The sequence below is a fragment of the Penicillium hispanicum genome (assembly GCF_028827665.1).
Source record: "Penicillium hispanicum strain IBT 35686 chromosome Unknown utg000008l_segment0_segment0, whole genome shotgun sequence".
Taxonomy (NCBI): Eukaryota; Fungi; Ascomycota; class Eurotiomycetes; order Eurotiales; family Aspergillaceae; genus Penicillium; species Penicillium hispanicum.
In genome coordinates, this window is record NW_026623200.1 from 2,158,866 (window position 1) to 2,176,833 (window position 17,968).

Sequence of the window (17,968 nt, forward strand, 5' to 3'; positions counted from 1 at the left end):
GTTGTCTTATGTTCTTTGTCTGTTCTTATCTATCTTTACAAAAGATGCCGCGTATATCAGATGTGGTCTTGCTCTTCCCTTTGGTATACAGTTTCCACTTCCAATGAAAAGTGTTGCTTATGCCTGGAAGAATACGCTATCTCTGCGGGGATGGTATTTAGCTGGTAGCTGGTGTGCTCTTCTAATACCTGCATGCTAATCTCTTTTCCCTTTCTGTAGCATAGTTTCTGTCTTTCGTAGAGGACGTATACAAGTGCCGACCTCTTCCGCCTCATCGTGGCTTGTGGAGATCGCGTCACGTGCCGCTCTACCCAGCAGGAAATCGATCCCGACAACCTTCACCTGCAACCCACAGGCTGGATCTACCTCCCTTATCGGTCCTCCTTAACCTGCTGGTCGACAACTAGCGAAAACAAACACCTACGTCTTGCTCTCACGCCCAAACTACTCACCCACCGAAATCCATCCGTGAAGAGGGCCTCAAGTACATCAGTCGCCTACACCAAACCTCCAACGCACCCCAGAGCGAGTGCATCACAATCCAGACACTCTCAAACGTCCCCAGTCACACCACACAACCATGTCCTCTAACGTCGGCCTCTCCACGCCCCGAGGCAGCGGCACATCCGGCTACGTCCAGCGCAACAGTGCATTCATGAAGCCCCGCAACGCGGGCTACGGCGCGCCGTACCCGCCCGTATCCGGTGCAAACAGCAGCGCCGACCGCGGCTTCAAGCAGCGCGCGCCAGACAAGCAGATCCTGGAGCACGACCGGCTGCGCGCGATCGAGGTGAAGGTGATAGAGGAGCGGGAGCGGCTGGAGGAGGCGAATGAGCGGATCGAGGCGGCGCAGGGCACGCCTGCGAAGGGATCGGGCAGGAAGGATCGGGAGGATGTTGAGGAGGGCGAGGCGGATGGGGATGGGGAGCGGGTGCTCTCGGACGGGGAGATTGATGAGCGGTGCGAGGCGCTGCGCCAGCGGTTGCTGAAGGAGATGGAGGAGGATGGGGCGCGTGGGCGACCGGGTGCTGCGGGGCGGGATCGCAGGCAGCTCAAGTCGTACCAGGTGCATGAGCTTGCGGAGGCGAAGATTGAGGAGAGTGAGCGGTTGAGGCGGGCGTTGGGTATCCGGGAGGATCGGGAGACTGGGGAGATTAGTAGCGGGCGGGTTGAGCGCAGGCGGGATTGATGTGGTCTGTTAGAAAAGAATGGCGTTGGGTGGATGGCGTTCTTGGTTGCATGGCTTCTTTCTCGACGTCGGGTTTCATGCTGGCTATGGGCTGGGAGCATCTGATTTGATTCGGAACTCTACAATGAATTCATATTGATTTTATTTTCAAACAGAACCAGCGGAACGCAGGGTTGGATATCGTGATCTCATCTATACAATTGTTGGCCTATACTTGATAATCCCTCACGCCACGAACTTCTCTATAACCCAACCGTCCCGCGCATCCTTTTTCTGCACGACCTTCTTCGCTGGCAGTGGCCACCCCGTCCCACCGGCATCCCCAACGAGTGAAGGCACAACCCAACACGCGCGACGTTGCGGGATACCCTCCAGCAACTCCATCTTCCCAATGGGCTTGCCATACTCGACAAGCGGAGTGTCGTGCGCCAGCGCCGCGAGCTGCAGTCCACTCGGTGCAACCAGGGGGAACATCCGGATCTTGGGCGCCTGGTCCGACACCAGCGAGGCAGACGACTGCTGCAGATGTGAGTAGATAATGTACTGTGGCATCTCCTTGGGAGTGAGCTTGGCCAGGATCGAGGATGGGTGGACGAAGACAGCGCGCTCGGCGATGTCCTCTGCTCGGCCTTCGCGCGAGCGGAAGAGGGTGAGGTAGGGCACGTCGATGGCGCGGCGGGGCGCGCGGGGCATTTCCGGCGGGACGGGCGCGGTGTCTGCGCGGATGGCGACGTGGTCGATGAAGCCGGCTGTGACGATTTGCTTGAGCGCTTTGATTTGCTTCGCGGACGGCTCGGGGAGGCGCGCCTCGTAGGCGCCCATCAGGCCGGGGTTGTTGGAGCGCACGATATCCGTGAGCTGGCGGCGAAGTTGGGTTGCCTCCTTGAAGGCTTTGGCGCGCAGGAACATCTGCTCGCTAAAGGCATCACCGTCTGCGGCGTAGGCGTAGGCGCAGATTGCGGAGAGGTACTTCAGAGCATCGGAGAAGTCGTCGTGTTTGCTGAGGAGACGGTGGACGCGAGCGTAGTCCTTGGCGCGCTGTTCGCGCTCAGTATCGGCGAGACGATCTGTATTGGTGTAGACCTTTTCGTCGTCACTGCTGTCGCTGTCATCGCTGTCGTCCTGGTCTTTCTTGGGCTTGGAGGTAGCCGTCGTATTGAGGTCAAGCTCGTTCTGGGCGACAAAGAGATCGCCCACGGCCAGAGCAGAGACCAGAGCGATAACATAGGGCATGCAGCCGTGCTGGTGGCCGATGTACAGCATCTTACCGAAACGGGGCGATAGGGGATATGCTGAGAGACGACGACCAATCTGGGTGACTTGTCCGTCCCCCGAAAGGGCACCAAGGTTCTTCAGCAGCTTCTCTGCCTTGGCAAGACCGTGTCGGCTTGGTGGTGTAGGGAATGGGAAATTGATGACGTTGTGAAGACCCATGCTCTTCATCTGGAGGACAACTCCCTCGATGGGCGTGCGTAGGATCTCCGGGTCGGTGTATTCAGCGAAGTCACCCTCGAAGACGGCCGAGGAATACAGTCGGTAGCAGTGACCGGGCCCTGTTCGACCAGCTCGACCAGCTCTTTGGTTTGCGCTGGCCTTGCTAATCCAGCCAATCTGGAAACTCTGGACACCCGTAAACAGATCAAACTGCTTTTCTTTGGCGCGTCCGCAGTCGAAGACGTATTTGATCCCGGGAATAGTGAGAGACGTTTCGGCAACGTTCGTGGCTAGAATGATAAGCCGTGAGTTCTCTGGCGGCGGCTCGAAGACCTTCATCTGCTCTTTTGTAGGAAGCTGGGAGTACAGTGGCAAGACGTGGACACGCGTAGAAGAAGCCATGGCCTCTTCACCAAGGTCGAAGCCTTCGTCATCCTCTGGTTCATCCAGCCCAGTGATCTCCAAATCACTGTCCTCGTCGTCACCAGCATTGTCCATCTCAGTGCCACCTAATTCCATATCCTCTGTCTCCAAAGGAGCATCATTGGCCGAAATCTCTACTCTGGCATGTGTCGTGTCTGCCCGCTGAGTTGGCTTGAATGCCTGTTTCAACCGCTTGGAGAGCTGCCGAATTTCATTCTGACCGGTCAGGAACACAAGCATCCCACCAGGCGGTAGCTTGCGATGTCCTCGCGAGACCTTACGGAAGGCTTCCTCCACGTAATCACGATGTGTGCGACGGGCAAAGTGGACAGTCACGGGGTATTGGCGGCCTTCTGCTTGGACCAACGGCGGTGGTCCTTGACGGAAGAGGCTTGCATTTTCTGTGAAATCAGAAATCCGCAGGGTAGCGGACATGATAACCACCTTCAAGGGCTTGACAGAAGGATCTTCTGCGCTCATCGACTTTCGTAGGTCCACAATGCGGCTGACCATTCCAATTAGAATATCAGTGTTCACGCTCCGCTCATGGGCTTCATCGATAATCAGGACAGAGTATTTGCGTAGCGCAAAGTCATCTGCAATCTCGCGCAGCAGAATACCATCCGTCATGAACTTGATGGCGGTCTTCTTGGAGACTGTAGTCTCGAACCGAATTTGATAAGATACTTGATCAGAGTACTGTCCCAATTCCTGAGAGACACGATTCGCCATACTGACGGCGGCGACTCGGCGAGGTTGAGTGACACCAATCAGACCTGGGTTCGGGCTGTCTGGATTACCGAATCCAGCCTCGAACAAAAACTGTGGGAGTTGAGTGGTCTTTCCGCTACCAGTGGCACCCCAGATGACAACGACCGAGTTATTGTGGATTGCCTCCATGATCTTTTGTTCTTCGCCAACCACGGGGAGTCCAAGACGGGCCGTTTGAATTTCCTCGGAGCGTTCTACAGGAACGCTGAATGCTTTGCGATTTGGGTCCCCTTTGGTCACTTGGAGTTCTTGAGGAAGAGGCTCCTCCTCATAGACTGTGTTCTTAGGCTCTTTTCTGGGAGGCGCAAATGCATCCTGTGCGTGGTCGGTGACAATTGGCCCTTCAGTCGGTTTGAAGCCCACCGCTTCATTAATCTGCTGCACAGCCCAGGACTTGAAGGCCGATTGTCTCGGCTTGATTTTGGTGGGCTCTTCATCCTCTTCGTCCTCTTCTTCAGCCGAGTCTTCGTCTTCGGAGGTATCATCGGACGATTGCTCAGATCCATCTTCGTCTGAGCTGCCACTAGCCTCGCTTCCAGACTTATTCTCCTCGTCATTCAGGCCATCACCATTCAACTCTTCATCGTCTGACCCGAACCCGTCCCAAGAAGGCTCTCTCACAGGTGTAGGGGTCGGCTTAGCCGCGCGTTTCCGCTTTTTGATGATCGGGAATCCGTCTGGGCCAAGTTCGAGGGGGCGCTTCAATCCACTTCCCACAGGTCCTTGAGGTTGTTGGTGCTTCGGTGCCACAGGAAGGTCCGTCAACCGCTTAGAGCTCTTCAAATCTGCATCAGAGTCGTCGGTCTCGTATCCGGAGATGTCGTTAGCTGGTGGTGGTGCTGCTGTAACGGCTGGCTCAGAGGCTTCGTTCTCGTCCTGGCGCTTCCGCTTCCCGAGTTCCTTCGAGCTCTGCAGACCGGAAGTGTCTACACTTGACTGGGCCAATTTCTTGAGCAATTCGAGGTTTTCTTCTTTCTTCAGTTTGTTCTCCTGCAAGGGCTGTTAGAAATCTCGGGAGTATCGATCGACGCTCTGCCACGCACAATGTATTTATCCAGGCGCTTCTGCTTCTTAGAGGAGACGGTTTGATGCTGCTCTCGTAGTTCTTCGCGCAGCTTCTGCCGTTTCGTCTCTTTCTCATCTTTGGAGACGGGCGCTAGTTGCGCGACATTGGTGTCCACCGGATCAGCAGGCCCCTTCTGCCGGTGCTTCTGTTTTCGCTGGCGCGGGGTGAACTTGGGCATCTTGACAGATCCCGTCTCGATGCGACAGACGAGAGACCAATCGACTTGGATCGACCAGCTGCTGGTCAATCTCGTCGGAAAAAAATCGCGGAAGCACAAAGGCGGTGGGATATTGCCCGCCAGTGCTGTGGGGCGGGTTGACCGCCTCCGGGGAAGCAAAGCATCAACACTCAACTGCTAGCATCCAACACCACCTCCAAGCACCATGGCATCGGTTGAAAATGACCTACAAGTCTCGTTGAATCTCCCTTTCCCTGCTGCTACAAAACAGGTGGCGGGGCTGGTCAATGGCATCCAAACAGATGTCATGGTTATCAGCTTCAGCGATAAGATCATAGTCACCATCTCACAAGAGGGCCGACTTGCGCATTGGGTTTGTCACCCGAGGGAATTATGATAATTTTGGAAAGACAGCTAACCTTTGGCATAGCTACATGTGCCACTTGGGAATCAGAACCCGGGAACGGATGGCATGCACACTTTCTCCCAAGCCTCGGAGGACAGTCTCTTGCCCCTCAGTGATTTGACAGCGACATCTATTCTGGGTGGCTATGCCCCTGGCCAGGACACGATTGGCCAACTATTTGCTCGTCAGATTGGAACCGCAATTGCAACGAAATCACCAAGTGAAAAGCGGCTTCTTGTCGTAGGGCTCGGACTGGGCTCGACAGGCGCAGATCGAAATTCCTTCTTTGCGGTCATCGATCTTGTCTTGCACTGCATCTAGTCCTGAGATGCTTAAGAAAAGCATGTTTTTCTATTTTCCATGTCCATGGAATTTCAATAATGAATTATGAGGAAGTGTTCTAAATATCCATCGGATGACAAGATTTCCAATTATGAGGATGTGTAGTAACATGACCAGGAAGTAAGCAAGTTCTTGATAGCATCATGATCGGGGAAGCTAGAAGTTACCATGCATAGTACCTCAGCCAGGTTGATTGGCAGTCGTATTTTGGGCAATGTGTCTCCATGGGAGCAATCCTACGGACGAATAGTACCGTTGGGTCAGCTTGGTCGCTTCAGCATGTCTACGTCGACTACTTTGGTATAAAAGTGAGGTTCGGGTCACGATGGATATTGGAGCACGCTCTCGGAGACTTGCGGTGTAGGATTTCTGACATTGTTCTCTTTGCCTTTGGTGCCTCCTATACTAATGAAATATTGGAATCGTCATAGGGTATCTGTCTCGGCCAAACCAGATGGGTCATTTCACTCATTTCACTCATTCCGTCCTAACACCAGTCGATTCTCTGTCAGACCGTCCAGCTTGACGTGAGTAGCCCGGGCAGACTGGCTCATCTGGCTGACAGTCGTGTATCCGGCCCCAGTACTTGTGAGCCCGCTGTCCTCCTTCTCAGCGCCATGATAAAGCATGGGCAGAATGGACGACTTCCACAGGCCGAGTCGGTGTCGTCGGTTGACCACCACCGTCGCGATCCAAAAGATGAACCCACCGACGAGAAGCACAGCTGGGAAAGTCAGCCATTGCCAAGATACCACGACGAATGTCTGCGGGATCATGGTCGTGCCGGCGACGGTGGCGTTGCTGGTTACTACAGCGTACTTGGTGAGAGCTGCAGCCACGTCTGACAACACGGCCCCCAGACCGAGGTCGATGACTCTGTCGAACGACTCCGAGTACTTGGCGCTATTTTCGTTGGTATCCTCATCGGCTGTCCACACGGACTTGGCGTTGACCGTATAATCCACAGTCGAGTACCCCAGAAATGGAGGGTCACTCAGGACGATGGTGAGTGAATTAAACCCGATCTGGACAGCGTCGGCTTCCTCGCTGGTTCGGAGACAGAAGGCAAATTGGTCGGTATCAACCCAATTCCCCGTGGCTAGTTCAGTCCACTTGAACGGACCAGACCGATTCGTGGGCCTCCAGCAATCGACGTCGTTATACCACGGTTCGGCATTGTTTGTAAGGTTGTGAGAAAACCGCTGCCCGTAGTCAACCGAGGTGACGTTGACCTGCGGCGTGCCGGAGTTGACAGAGACATTATAGGTCTTCAGGCAGACGGAGAGGATGCATTCCTGGACATTGCGAATTCGGAGGCCGCGGACCAAGTTGGTGATGTTGGTATTGGCTTCGGACTCAAGTTCAGCGTGCGCGAAGGCGGCAACCGCATTGTCAACTCCCAAGAAAGACTCATTGGACTTTCCAATCGAATTGAGCGCCCACAAGATGCCGGTCGGGATGAATGCGCCTCGGTACGAATCATGATAGTCGATGACCAAGCTACCATTTTCTCCGTGGCCGGTGCTGATATAGCAATTATACTCCTGCGCCTTAGAGTCAGTGGCATTGTACGTCCACTGGTCACAGTCATACAAGGAGGACGAGGAGGTCACATCCTGGCATTTGCTGCAAAAGCCCAGGGACTGGAATTCGGACCAGGTACAGTTCCCGGAGGGGCAGGTAGGGTCGATTGCAAAATTCGTCGTCCAAAGGCCGGCGTTGAAGTACTCCGTAAAGGCGGTATAGTTCGTGTTCTGCGCAAAGGTCCGCGCTTGGGGCATCGTCGCCTGATCCGTGTTACTGGGCGTTTGTCGAACGGGATAGCTCAGGATCTGCTGCACGAAGGGATCTAATGCCACCGCAAATACGGTGACGGTTGCCCCCAAAGAGGCCAGCGAGAGACCCCGGTGCTGGAGGAGAAGAATAAAGGAGCCCATCGGTCCACGGGTCGCATCGTCGAAGGACTGCATATCTGAGACGGGGCGTTCCCTGCGCTCAAACCAGATCCATTTCAATTGTCCAACGGCCGCAGCCACCGCGAATAGCAGCGAGGACCGAGATGCCGTGGCGAGTAAGGAGACAATCGTGTTGAGCGTCAGCCCATGAGATAGATTGGGGGACGGCTTCTGGTCGTAGACGCTCAGGATGATGATGATGGCAAGGAACGATGCGACGCTGAACGCCATGGCGAGCCCTCGAGAAGCCATGTATCATCAACGAAAGCCCAGCTTCCGCCTTCGGAGAGACATGGCGTCTTGTTCTCAATTCCCCCATGATCAGTCCCAGCAGCGAGAGACTGCGATGAGAGGTCGGCGCGGTGGTCCCGCAGACCAGTTAGTTCTATTGCACGCTGCGATCCTGCGGGGGAAGATCCTCGACTGCTGGTAGAGGGCGACCCAACGCGAGGTTCCTGGTCGTAGACCCGAGTCCTCGTGGCAGCCTGATAGGACTCCATATTCCCATCCATAGATGGAGAGCTCAGTATTCCTCCATTCGAAAATTGGACCTTCTAAGTCTTTCCAGCACCAGTCGCTGCGAGGGGCTTCGCTTTTCAGCCTCACGGTGGAAGCGACCAAAGAGGCAAGTCACTAAGCGCTGGCACGACCAGAACAGCATGATTGCCGGGCCTTTGGGGCCAAAAGGGCATGGCAAGTGAAGGACTGCGCATATCAGGGTCTTCATGCATTAGACGAGCCAATCGAGGTTTGGGAAGGGAACGAGGTTGGGGAGAATGCAAGGGAGAGTTGCCGCTGATTGGTGTGAACGCCTGCAATGCCCGACTCGGCCCCAACGGGACGGAAGAGACCGAGTTTTGAGGTTGACGCCCGTAAGCTAGCAAGTATTCTATTCCTTCAAGTGGCGATCAAAATCCAGTAGACCCGGTAGGCTTCAAAATTTGGAACTAATCGTAGCTTTGATTGAGATTTTCTATCTCCAATTATGCACATCTAGGATGGTTCCAGGCGCTCAAAGCAGATCGTTACTTCGTCTGTTATCACACTCTTAAGGTCCCACATTTGCTAGGCACCTATTCTGTCAAAGGACAGAAGTCATAGTTACCATTCTCATTGTTCCCCCACCAGCTGGGGAATGGCCGTGAAGGACCACCAGCACCGAATACCGCGAATGAAAGGATGAACAAGACCGTCAGACTGGCGCCGTCCCAGGCACCAGTTATCAGATACGAGTAATCCTTGAAAATGCGCGGTCGGTAGTTGCGGAGATAGAACTGCACAAAGAACCCTGCGATGATCTGGCTGAAGACGACACAAGTCTGGCTTTGGTTGTAGGGGATATAGCCCGCGTATTGAATATATTGGGCCAGATTGATGTCGGAGAGATCGAATCCTCGAACTTTGGGAACGACCTAAGCGCATGGGATGGTAAGTTTCAATGGAACCCAAGAAGATAAAGAGGAAACGAGCTCAAAAAAGCCGAGGGGAAAAAAAAGGCAAGACTGCTCCGTTGACATACCCAGTAGATGGCCCGATGAAGGACGACCGCGGCACCACCGATAGCAAGACCAATGGGGACCATCTCGTACTGGGACCCAGTTTTATAAAGATACGAAGCCAGCGCCCAAGAAGTCGCATTGGTGTTGTATGCTTGCATATTGGCGCCACTCCAGGAGGAATTGCCGTTGCCATTCACGAGGAGCGCTCGGTTGCCGGTCACGATGGAGATCATGATGGCATAATTGATGAAACCGCCCAGAATAGTGCCATAGATCTGAGTAATGAACATCGCACGCGGTGGGATTTTGACTGCGATGCCAAGTCAGCTTTCATGACTTCTCGACGGAACAGAACCCTAAAGGATGCATACGGTATTCGCCCATCTTCAGGTCGTTAGACAACGTGACCGCATTGGAAATAACGTTGTGCGACCAGGCAGCAAAGTACATATTGCCAACGGGACGACCGGGAATCATCAGACCAGCCAACATTTTGGACAGGTTGTTCGTTGCGATACCATTGCCGTAGCGAGAGTACAGAATGGTGCTCTGTAACCGAGTGGCTTGGTTAGAGTCGATCTGTGAGTCTTGATCTCGGAGCTACTTACGAAAGGCGCGATGATAATTCCCACGATCAGAGAGACAATGTAGGCCCATGCAGGCAGGGTAATGTGTCCTTTGAGGACCACAACCAGGCCCAGGATGAAGCTGACGACAAGCACCACGACGTACCACCACCATGGAGCTTCCTTATAATGTTTAGTCATGTGGGTGTGGTGACGGTCGTCGTATCGGCCTTGCTTTGCACTTTTATAGGCGCGCTTGATATCTCCACCCCAGAACAGAGCGCAATGGACAATGAGGGCGCCGATCTATCACGGGTCAGTGTATGCACGGCCAAGATTCAGACTAGCTTACTCACAGCAGCATTGGCCATGAACATGGAAAACGCAAATGATCCCGTCAGCTTGGGCACACCATACTTTTCCAAGGCCGATTTGTTCAGAACGCCACCGGTGAAGACCTCCGTGATGGGGTATGATGTACCGTTGGCCATGAGAAGATCAGTAGACATGAATGGAAGAGATTTCGAGTCCCAGCCATTGCCGTAGTAGATGCCCAGCATCACAATAAAACACGTAAACAATCCAACTGCTGCATGGGCCTGCAAGACCAGAGGAAGAGAGGTTTGAAAGGATGTGATCTAGCACAGTCAGCTTGGCTCATTCGTACCGATACACCATCATCTCACATATTGCCAATCAAAGGAAAGACTGAAAAGCCCCAGTCCTTCATTGGTGGTCGCTCCACCAAAGAGATTGGTAAGGACAGCAGCCTTACTACCAGTGGCTTTCATAGAGGCGAGACACTATTGCAATTCATCAGTGGCTTGTACTAAAACCCACAGGGCCAGATCGAAAACATACCGGGATAGAAACCGAGTTCAGCCACGGCCAGATATAGGCCGGGAAGACCTCGTAGATAGACATGCTCGTAAAGGCGTACCAGAAATAGCGCAGCGGCTTGGAGTCCTTCAGGTCTTGCCAATGGAGGCCCTGAAGGGTCTTGACTGTTGGCAGGGTGCTCCAGTAGACAGCCTCGACGTGCCACACAGCGATGGGGCGCATGATACCGCAGATTCCGTATCCAAACAAACCAATGGAGATCGTGCTCAGAATCACGGTCAACGCGCTCAATGGCATATTGTAAAATAGATCTTGCGCCGCAAACACCTGGCTACTGGCAGCCGCGTTGGAAGCCGAGGTGGCCGTAATGGAACAAATCGCATGCTCCTTCAGACTCCACGGCCCATTGTTGAAGAACTTCAACCCCTTGATCCACCACGGAAGCTTGCCCTGGCCTCCGTTTTCTCTCCATCGTGCCTCCCAACGATCACCACGGGGAAGGAAGTTGGCCCAGGCTTTGCCGATGAAGTAGGAAATCAGCACGATGAAGGTGCCCTGGATGGTGACCAAGGTCGGTTTGAACTACCGAGTTGTGTTAGTTGAATGTTGCTGAATAGCGACGAGCAATGGAATCATTGGCTTACCATGTAGATCTGGTACATGACAGCCTGGAAGCAGGAGAGACCAGAAGCCAACACCACACTGCGAAAGGTGATAGCTGGGTCGCCGTCATCTCGCAGGGGTAGCAAGTGGTCCGCAGCGTCTGCACCGGTGATAATGATCTGCTCGTCGCTGTCGCGGTCACTCTCGCTTCCATCCTCAGACGAAGGGAAGGAAGTTTCGCTGATCTTGGGATCCTCTTTACCGGTGACTACGGCGACGGCGGTCTTCTCGTCGATCGCGTCGTGACTGGCGACGGAGAGACCGTTGCCCTGGGGCGAGTCGGAGTCGGGGGTGATTTCCGACATGCTCTTGGAGCAGCGCGGGGGCTGAGGTGGGAAGGGGAGAAGACTGGAAGAAGCACGATCGAAGGCGATGATCATGCACGCGGCATCTCTTATACCTCGAATGCCATACTCGGTTCACCACTGCTTATCCGAGGCGGCCCGTTCATTCGTGATACCATCCAGCGGGAAGATGAGCCATATCGGACAAAGAACCACGACTTCGGTTATGCCATGCATCGACTAGTGTGGTTCAAAACATGAGTGGCGTTGCCCTATAGTAACACATCCTTTCCAATTCAGCTCGGGCCTGTTCCACTTTGGTTTTAGCTCTACCACCTCATAATCTGGCGACTTCCTCGATCCGATGCTATCTTCCACCTGCCGAATTGAATGCATTACGAGATTGTGGTTGATTCGACTAACATTATTAGTAGGGCGTCTCCATGATTTGTCCAGGGATATGCAGACATTCACCTTTGTGCAGATCTCGGCGCTTACGACGGAGTCGTCCAGGCGGTTATGAAGATGCGATCGAGTTTCCTTATCACGCAATCTACAAGAAGCCCAGATCTCATTTCCGGCGGAAACCTGTCGGACTACCGACTGAACAGTGCCACCGGTTGGGGGTCAAGGCTAGTTGGCCGTCGCTATTCCGTGTTTTCGCAGTATGCACGCGATAAGGGCGAGTAGGCCGAGTGGAACTCCGCCTCGACAAATGAAGAGGGATGGAAGCAAATTACAGCTCGAGACACACGCGCTTCAATTAATTCCCAATAGCATATGATTCTCACGCAAGAGGATCATTACACTTGGTTGCGACCAAATAGAACACGCGCAATGCGAGTCGCGGAGCAAGCGGAGCAGCAGGGAAGCCCGACGGAGCTCCCAGCGCCACTAGCGACTTGCAACTTGCGACTCGGCCTGAAGCCCCCATGCATGCATCAGTCTCGGATTTGCTCACCTCTTTCCACAATGGTGTGCAGCAGATTCATCCTACTTTGACTGTAACCCTCGCCGCTCCAGTGGAGACTCGATGCGACCAACAAACTAACCAGGCCAACCAAAGCGCAGAACTGGAATGAACATGGTGGCCACGCGCTCTTTTAGCTGCATGCACCCATGCACTAAATTATAGTAGACCATCTGCTCAAGTATCGCATCCAGCCGATGCCCACGTTCACCTCCCACCCTCGACCGACTTCAATATCGGTTTCAGTGGAGGCAGATCAGTGCGCACAACCCAGACAAAGCAACCCCAGACCGATGGCGAGATCCCAACCCTCATTTTCGTCTTCACGAGGCATTCACGGAAAACTGCGCATAGTGACCCCCGGAGAATGCAATCGCGGGTTTAGCGCGACGTCTGAAAAGGCTCTTTGATGATACCTCCCAGCCTCGTAGGGCTCCGATAGACCCCACTGAACAGCGTATAATCCATTTTCTCCCGTAGGATACCCATAGGCTACTGGATATGGTTAGCATCGCAATCCATACCCGATCTCGACCCTGATAACGGAGGCACTTGCACTCATCTTGCGTTTCTTTTTTCCCCCCTCAAAGTCGTGTTCGCCAGGGGCTCGCTTGGGCCTTGGAGAGTAACGGCGAGAGATAAGCCACATCCCCGCCGGATAAGAGGCAGATAACCACTCCAAACCCGCTAGAGATTAAGGTCTGTTGCCTTTCGTAGGGCTACGTGCGTAATCAGTAGCCGTTGTCGACGCCACAATATATGCGAGAGTGCTAGCCACACGGCCATCGACACAGATGGTCCTTGCGAGCAGGGCTCTGGCTGTTTTTTTTTTTTTTCCAAGCACAAGAATCCGTTGGCTTCACGGCGGCCGATGATTGGTTGTGTGTCTAGGCAGTGATACGGTTAGTGTCGGCCGTGAGAATGTCCCCAATATTTGCGTGTACCAGCTATGAATCCATCCATCGCACTGAGAACGACCGTTGGAGAGATGTTTTAATTATGCGGCGAAAATATCCACGGCGATAGATGGGGCGCCGTGGGGCAGACATGATTACCGAAGTGGTAGCTTGGTCCACGGTTCTCTTCCGTCAACATTCGAGTTCCTTGCATCAGCCATAGGTCCTTTTTGTCTGCTCAACATCTAGAGTGACTTTAAACTGCTTTTAGTACCAATCCTTCCATTTCGCAGGGTCGATCTGGGCAGAGGACCACAAGAAGTGATGTCTTATTTCGCGAGAGAAGGATTTGTAGAGTGCAGTTCTAGAAAAGCTGAATCGGCATGCGAGCCGATCAATCATGGCCTTATACCGACGCGAGGTCAAGTTCATTCTGCAAGACAATCTTACAAGTCAGCGACTGCATCAAAGGTGGCGGTGCTTGGATACACCATGTCCATCGCAAATCTTCCGATGCCACGCATTTGTTTGTGGAATTGAGGCTGAACTTGTGGGTGGATGTTGGGTGTAGACAGCCTGGGCCATGATCGAGTCATCATGACGATGGAAACGAAAGAATCGGTTGAGGGGCGTGCATTCCATCTCAGGTTATAACCAAGGTAATAGGGATTGAAAAAAGTTCCCCGTGTGAGCACACCGGCTCACACCCCAGACCTGTATGGGCGCAAGGATCAGATGATCCCACCCCTGTGGAGGGACATATCTTCTTGCTTGTTACTAGCTGCGGACTCCTCGCCTACCTCCATCCCCGAGGCTGGTGTGCCCTATGTGCAGTCTTGGCAAGCTGCCCAACATGCCCGTCCACAGGCGACCGCAGCTAGTGGTAGTCCCCAGATGTAGGCAGCAACAGCGCTTGCTAGGGGCATGCCACTGTCACAGTCTCTGCAGCCTAGTAGCCACTGCCCTGGGACTACACCTGGTTATACCACTAGACCACGGGAGGGGGCTGGTTAAACGGTTGTTCCCAATAGTAGGTTAAGACCAGTCGGTGTTTCAGATCGAAGACGTGGTCTTGCATCAAAATCTCGACTTCCACGATAGCTGGACGCGTCAATTTTGGCATGGAGAATACTATCAGCTAGAAAAACACTCCTACAGAATCTGAAAGTATTCACATCACTTCTGGCTATGTGGTGATGGTCGACGTGCGCGCCAGCTAGGTTCAAAGTGAGGCTATACAAAAATGCGCGCGTCACCACGCAACAATGCGAGATGCGAGACAACTTTTTCCCAGATCTGGAAAGCTCCCGGTTCAATCCCTGGCGCTTCTTCCTCATCCCCTTTTTTTTCTTATTCCTGCCTTTCAATGAACATCTGAGCCCATCCTGCAGTTTCTCTCCAAATATTGTTCTATACCTGTGGACCGATTTTCAAGCTTATCCAGACCCACCAACCTTATTTCCGCCCGGACCCACCGGGTCCTGCCGAAATACTTCCGCAAGTCTTGGCGTGGCCTTACGGGGTCAGTCGCTTAGATTCAATTCGTCTAATATGGTGTGAGCCATGAGATAGAACATGTCGCTCTCAGGATCCAGACCACAAGGAAGCCCAGTAGACAGACAACCGACGCCCTTGGCCAAAGACGTCGCAGGGCGCATATTCGGGAAAGCGTACAAGGGAATTGATGGTGGTTAAGTACGTCGCAGATGTCACAGAGCATGGGAGCATAGCTTGACTGGCTCAATTTTTGCGAGCGCTTCTCAGAAAGCTATCGCCGATTACGATTGAGATCAGGTCTAAGTAAGTACGTGGCAGAGATTTTCTTCTGGAACCTGTCTGCCACTACACATCCTCAGGCGAGTCGCTGTATCAGCCCCCGTTGCTCCTTCCCATTTCCGTGGTCTCCACAATTCGATTGTTCTCGGCTTTGACAAACGCTTTTGGTCTTTTGCGACCGGTAATATCTCTGCTGCCGCAGACTATCAGGGATGGGTGCTGGATGAAAATCTCATCCATATCCTCCAGCGTACGTTGCGAGGTCTCAGGGTAGAGACTGAAGACGATAGGGAAGAAGCACCACGTAATAATGGCAAAAACTGTAGCGCCGATCAGTATGGCAAAGTGACCCATAAAACGAAATGGAAATGGCAGTGGAAGTGGAATACTCAGGTAAAACCGCCAGTGCAGGCCGTTCACGCCAACGCTGGTGAATTGAGTGACGATGAAGCTGCCAATCCAGTTGGTCGCTGTTGCTGCTGCAGCTCCTCGGGCGCGCCAGCCGAGCGAATTGACTTCGGAATTGTACACCCAAGAAACCTTGGCAAAGCTGGTTCCATAGAAAAAGTAATACAGAAAGAACATTGCCGTGGTGACTTGTCCCATCTGCCCTCATTAGCCCCGGCAATATCGGTAAGGGAAATGATGGCTTACCCGTCGCTTTCGCAAAGGGTCACTTACTCCAGTCTTCAGGCAGATAGCTGCAGCCAGGTAGCATGCTCCCATGGCAAGGGAGCCGTAGAGCATTAGTCTGGGATTCCACTGTAGCATGACTTGTTGGAATGCAGTGATAGGCAAACTCACTTGCGACGGCCAACGCGGTCAATTATCACGAGACAGCAGATGGCAGCGAAGAGGTATGTAGTTCCATTGACGGCAGTCAATAGACGGCTTTCTTCTTCTCCTAGTCCGACACTCGTTTGGAGCAGGGTGGGCAGGTAGTATCCCAGCGCATTCACGCCACTAAATTGTTGCATGAACTGGGTGCCGCACGATAACAACAGCCGACGGAGATTCTGTGTCTTATCGCGACAAAGCAAAACATCCCTAGTAGCCACTCTGTTTCTGCGTTCAATCTCCAAAGCGGACTGGATGGAGAGAAACTGGTCTGTCACGACAGGGTGGGGACTCATTTTACCTTCCAGTCTTGCAATCACCTGGCGAGACTCGTCAAGTCGATCTTTGAGCAAAAGCCATCTCGGGGATTCGGGTACGAAAAGCAGAGCCACAGCGACTATCAGTGGGAAAATGAGTTGAAAGCCAAGCGGAAACCTCCACTGAAGTGCGTGACCCTGGAAGTACAGGCCGAAGTTTATCCAATTGGCCAGACAGAAGGCTGCAGTATTAGAAAGAGAGCCGACAACCACCAGCTTACCCCGTACTTGAGGCTTCGAACACTCAGCTTGGTAGACGGGGCATGTAGATGAAGTTAGACCCATGCCAAATCCGTTGATAATGCGGCCGAGAATTAGCTGAGGTAGGGACCACGAAACGATCTGTAGGATAGCACCGACAGTGTTACACACCAACCCAAGTGTCACAGTCTTTTTCCGGCCAAGGTTATCGCCGAGAGTAAAGGCGAAGAGGGCGCCGAAGAAAGCACCAAGCTGGTCTTCACTATCAACATGCATATCGACAATTCTCATAAGGCAAAGCTTGAAACCTACGGAGAAACAGCTTGACGTGATACCAGATATGTTAGAGCTCTTGATCCGAGGAAAATTATTTTGGAAATCAGCTGCGATGAGGACCCCTGAGAAGACGCCTTGGTCGTAGCCAAACCACGCCATTGAGCTATGTCTTGCACTTAGTTACCTCGTTGCTTTGACCCGTGGACAGAGGATTGTGTTGCCCACCAGGCATTTGCGGTTGTAATGGCTACCATAAGCCACGTTCCAGTAAGCCTTCTGGAGAGACTGGGGTTTACCATCTTCATAGCAGCTCTGAGTTATGAATCAGTAGCTGTGTTTGTAACTCGTACCCTTTGAAAGCGGGCTCCGTCGTGAGTGCCTGGAGTGTTCAAAGTACTACCAAGACCATGCAAGCTTCAAAAACGCATCCCTTTCTTGGCCCAGGTAATGTTGAAAATCCGTTTCGCAGTCGAGGTGTTCGCGCAGTTGTGGGCCGTGGCGTTGGTGAGATCTTGCGAGGATGCTTGGTCTGTCTACCGAGCAAGATTAGCTAAAATCCAGATTGCACACTAGGAGCAAAACAAAAGATGACAAGTTGGAGATGCGAATCGGGGTGTGTTGGCTACTTGCGGGAGAGACGACATAGCGAAGGGGGATATGCGGCATCTTCGAGGCGAGGTGAAACAGCCGTCGAAACCGCGAACACGATTGAGGATTCCCTCTGCGTTTCTCTGAAGTGATCTGGACAGTTTCTGCTGTTCGATCAACATCACAGCAAATGACCTGAATCCACCTACCGGGGCCAGTGATTGAGATGGCGGATGTGGACAGCCTATGTGAGAGGCACTTGTGATTGAGACCTGGGTTGAGTGAGCCTTGAGTAACGACTTAATCTCATCCAGCCGTCCGATCTCTTGTACCACCAACGTGGTACTCGGAATATAAATTGCAATCGTTGATCGTGTTCGTAATTTGTGAAGGGAGAAAATAAGAGCGAGACATCTTTCCACCGCCGATATATCAATCAATAATTCCGTCTTGAATAATAAAGAAGTTTAGGATAATACGCTCAGTGCATC

General features: G+C 53.0%; 6 protein-coding genes across 6 annotated transcripts; 2 read left to right on the top strand and 4 right to left on the bottom strand.

Moving 5' to 3' along the window:
- Positions 1 to 580: 580 nt before the first annotated feature.
- cwc21 (U2-type spliceosomal complex subunit CWC21) lies at positions 581 to 1,189 on the top strand (the record flags this gene model as incomplete). Its single annotated transcript, XM_056948820.1, has 1 exon — positions 581 to 1,189. One exon carries the CDS (start codon positions 581 to 583, stop codon positions 1,187 to 1,189), a length of 609 nt encoding a protein of 202 aa, XP_056796045.1.
- A 225-nt stretch (positions 1,190 to 1,414) lies between these two features.
- On the bottom strand, positions 1,415 to 5,061 carry N7459_009653 (ATP-dependent RNA helicase ECM16; the record flags this gene model as incomplete). The annotated part of the gene is made up of 2 exons (XM_056948821.1): positions 1,415 to 4,816; positions 4,861 to 5,061. 2 exons carry the CDS (start codon positions 5,059 to 5,061, stop codon positions 1,415 to 1,417), a joined length of 3,603 nt encoding a protein of 1,200 aa, XP_056796046.1.
- Positions 5,062 to 5,266: 205 nt separating this feature from the next.
- Positions 5,267 to 5,788, top strand: N7459_009654 (uncharacterized protein; the record flags this gene model as incomplete). Its single annotated transcript, XM_056948822.1, has 2 exons — positions 5,267 to 5,434; positions 5,492 to 5,788. The coding sequence occupies 2 exons, from the start codon at positions 5,267 to 5,269 to the stop codon at positions 5,786 to 5,788; spliced, it is 465 nt and encodes a 154-aa protein (XP_056796047.1).
- A 494-nt stretch (positions 5,789 to 6,282) lies between these two features.
- N7459_009655 (DUF3176 domain-containing protein) lies at positions 6,283 to 8,016 on the bottom strand (the record flags this gene model as incomplete). Its single annotated transcript, XM_056948823.1, has 1 exon — positions 6,283 to 8,016. One exon carries the CDS (start codon positions 8,014 to 8,016, stop codon positions 6,283 to 6,285), a length of 1,734 nt encoding a protein of 577 aa, XP_056796048.1.
- An 821-nt stretch (positions 8,017 to 8,837) lies between these two features.
- On the bottom strand, positions 8,838 to 11,637 carry N7459_009656 (OPT family oligopeptide transporter; the record flags this gene model as incomplete). Its single annotated transcript, XM_056948824.1, has 8 exons — positions 8,838 to 9,176; positions 9,284 to 9,573; positions 9,635 to 9,812; positions 9,872 to 10,135; positions 10,186 to 10,467; positions 10,516 to 10,632; positions 10,691 to 11,251; positions 11,314 to 11,637. 8 exons carry the CDS (start codon positions 11,635 to 11,637, stop codon positions 8,838 to 8,840), a joined length of 2,355 nt encoding a protein of 784 aa, XP_056796049.1.
- A 3,714-nt stretch (positions 11,638 to 15,351) lies between these two features.
- N7459_009657 (Major facilitator superfamily domain general substrate transporter) lies at positions 15,352 to 17,048 on the bottom strand (the record flags this gene model as incomplete). Its single annotated transcript, XM_056948825.1, has 3 exons — positions 15,352 to 15,864; positions 15,913 to 16,009; positions 16,063 to 17,048. 3 exons carry the CDS (start codon positions 17,046 to 17,048, stop codon positions 15,352 to 15,354), a joined length of 1,596 nt encoding a protein of 531 aa, XP_056796050.1.
- Between the last annotated feature and the right edge of the window lie 920 nt (positions 17,049 to 17,968).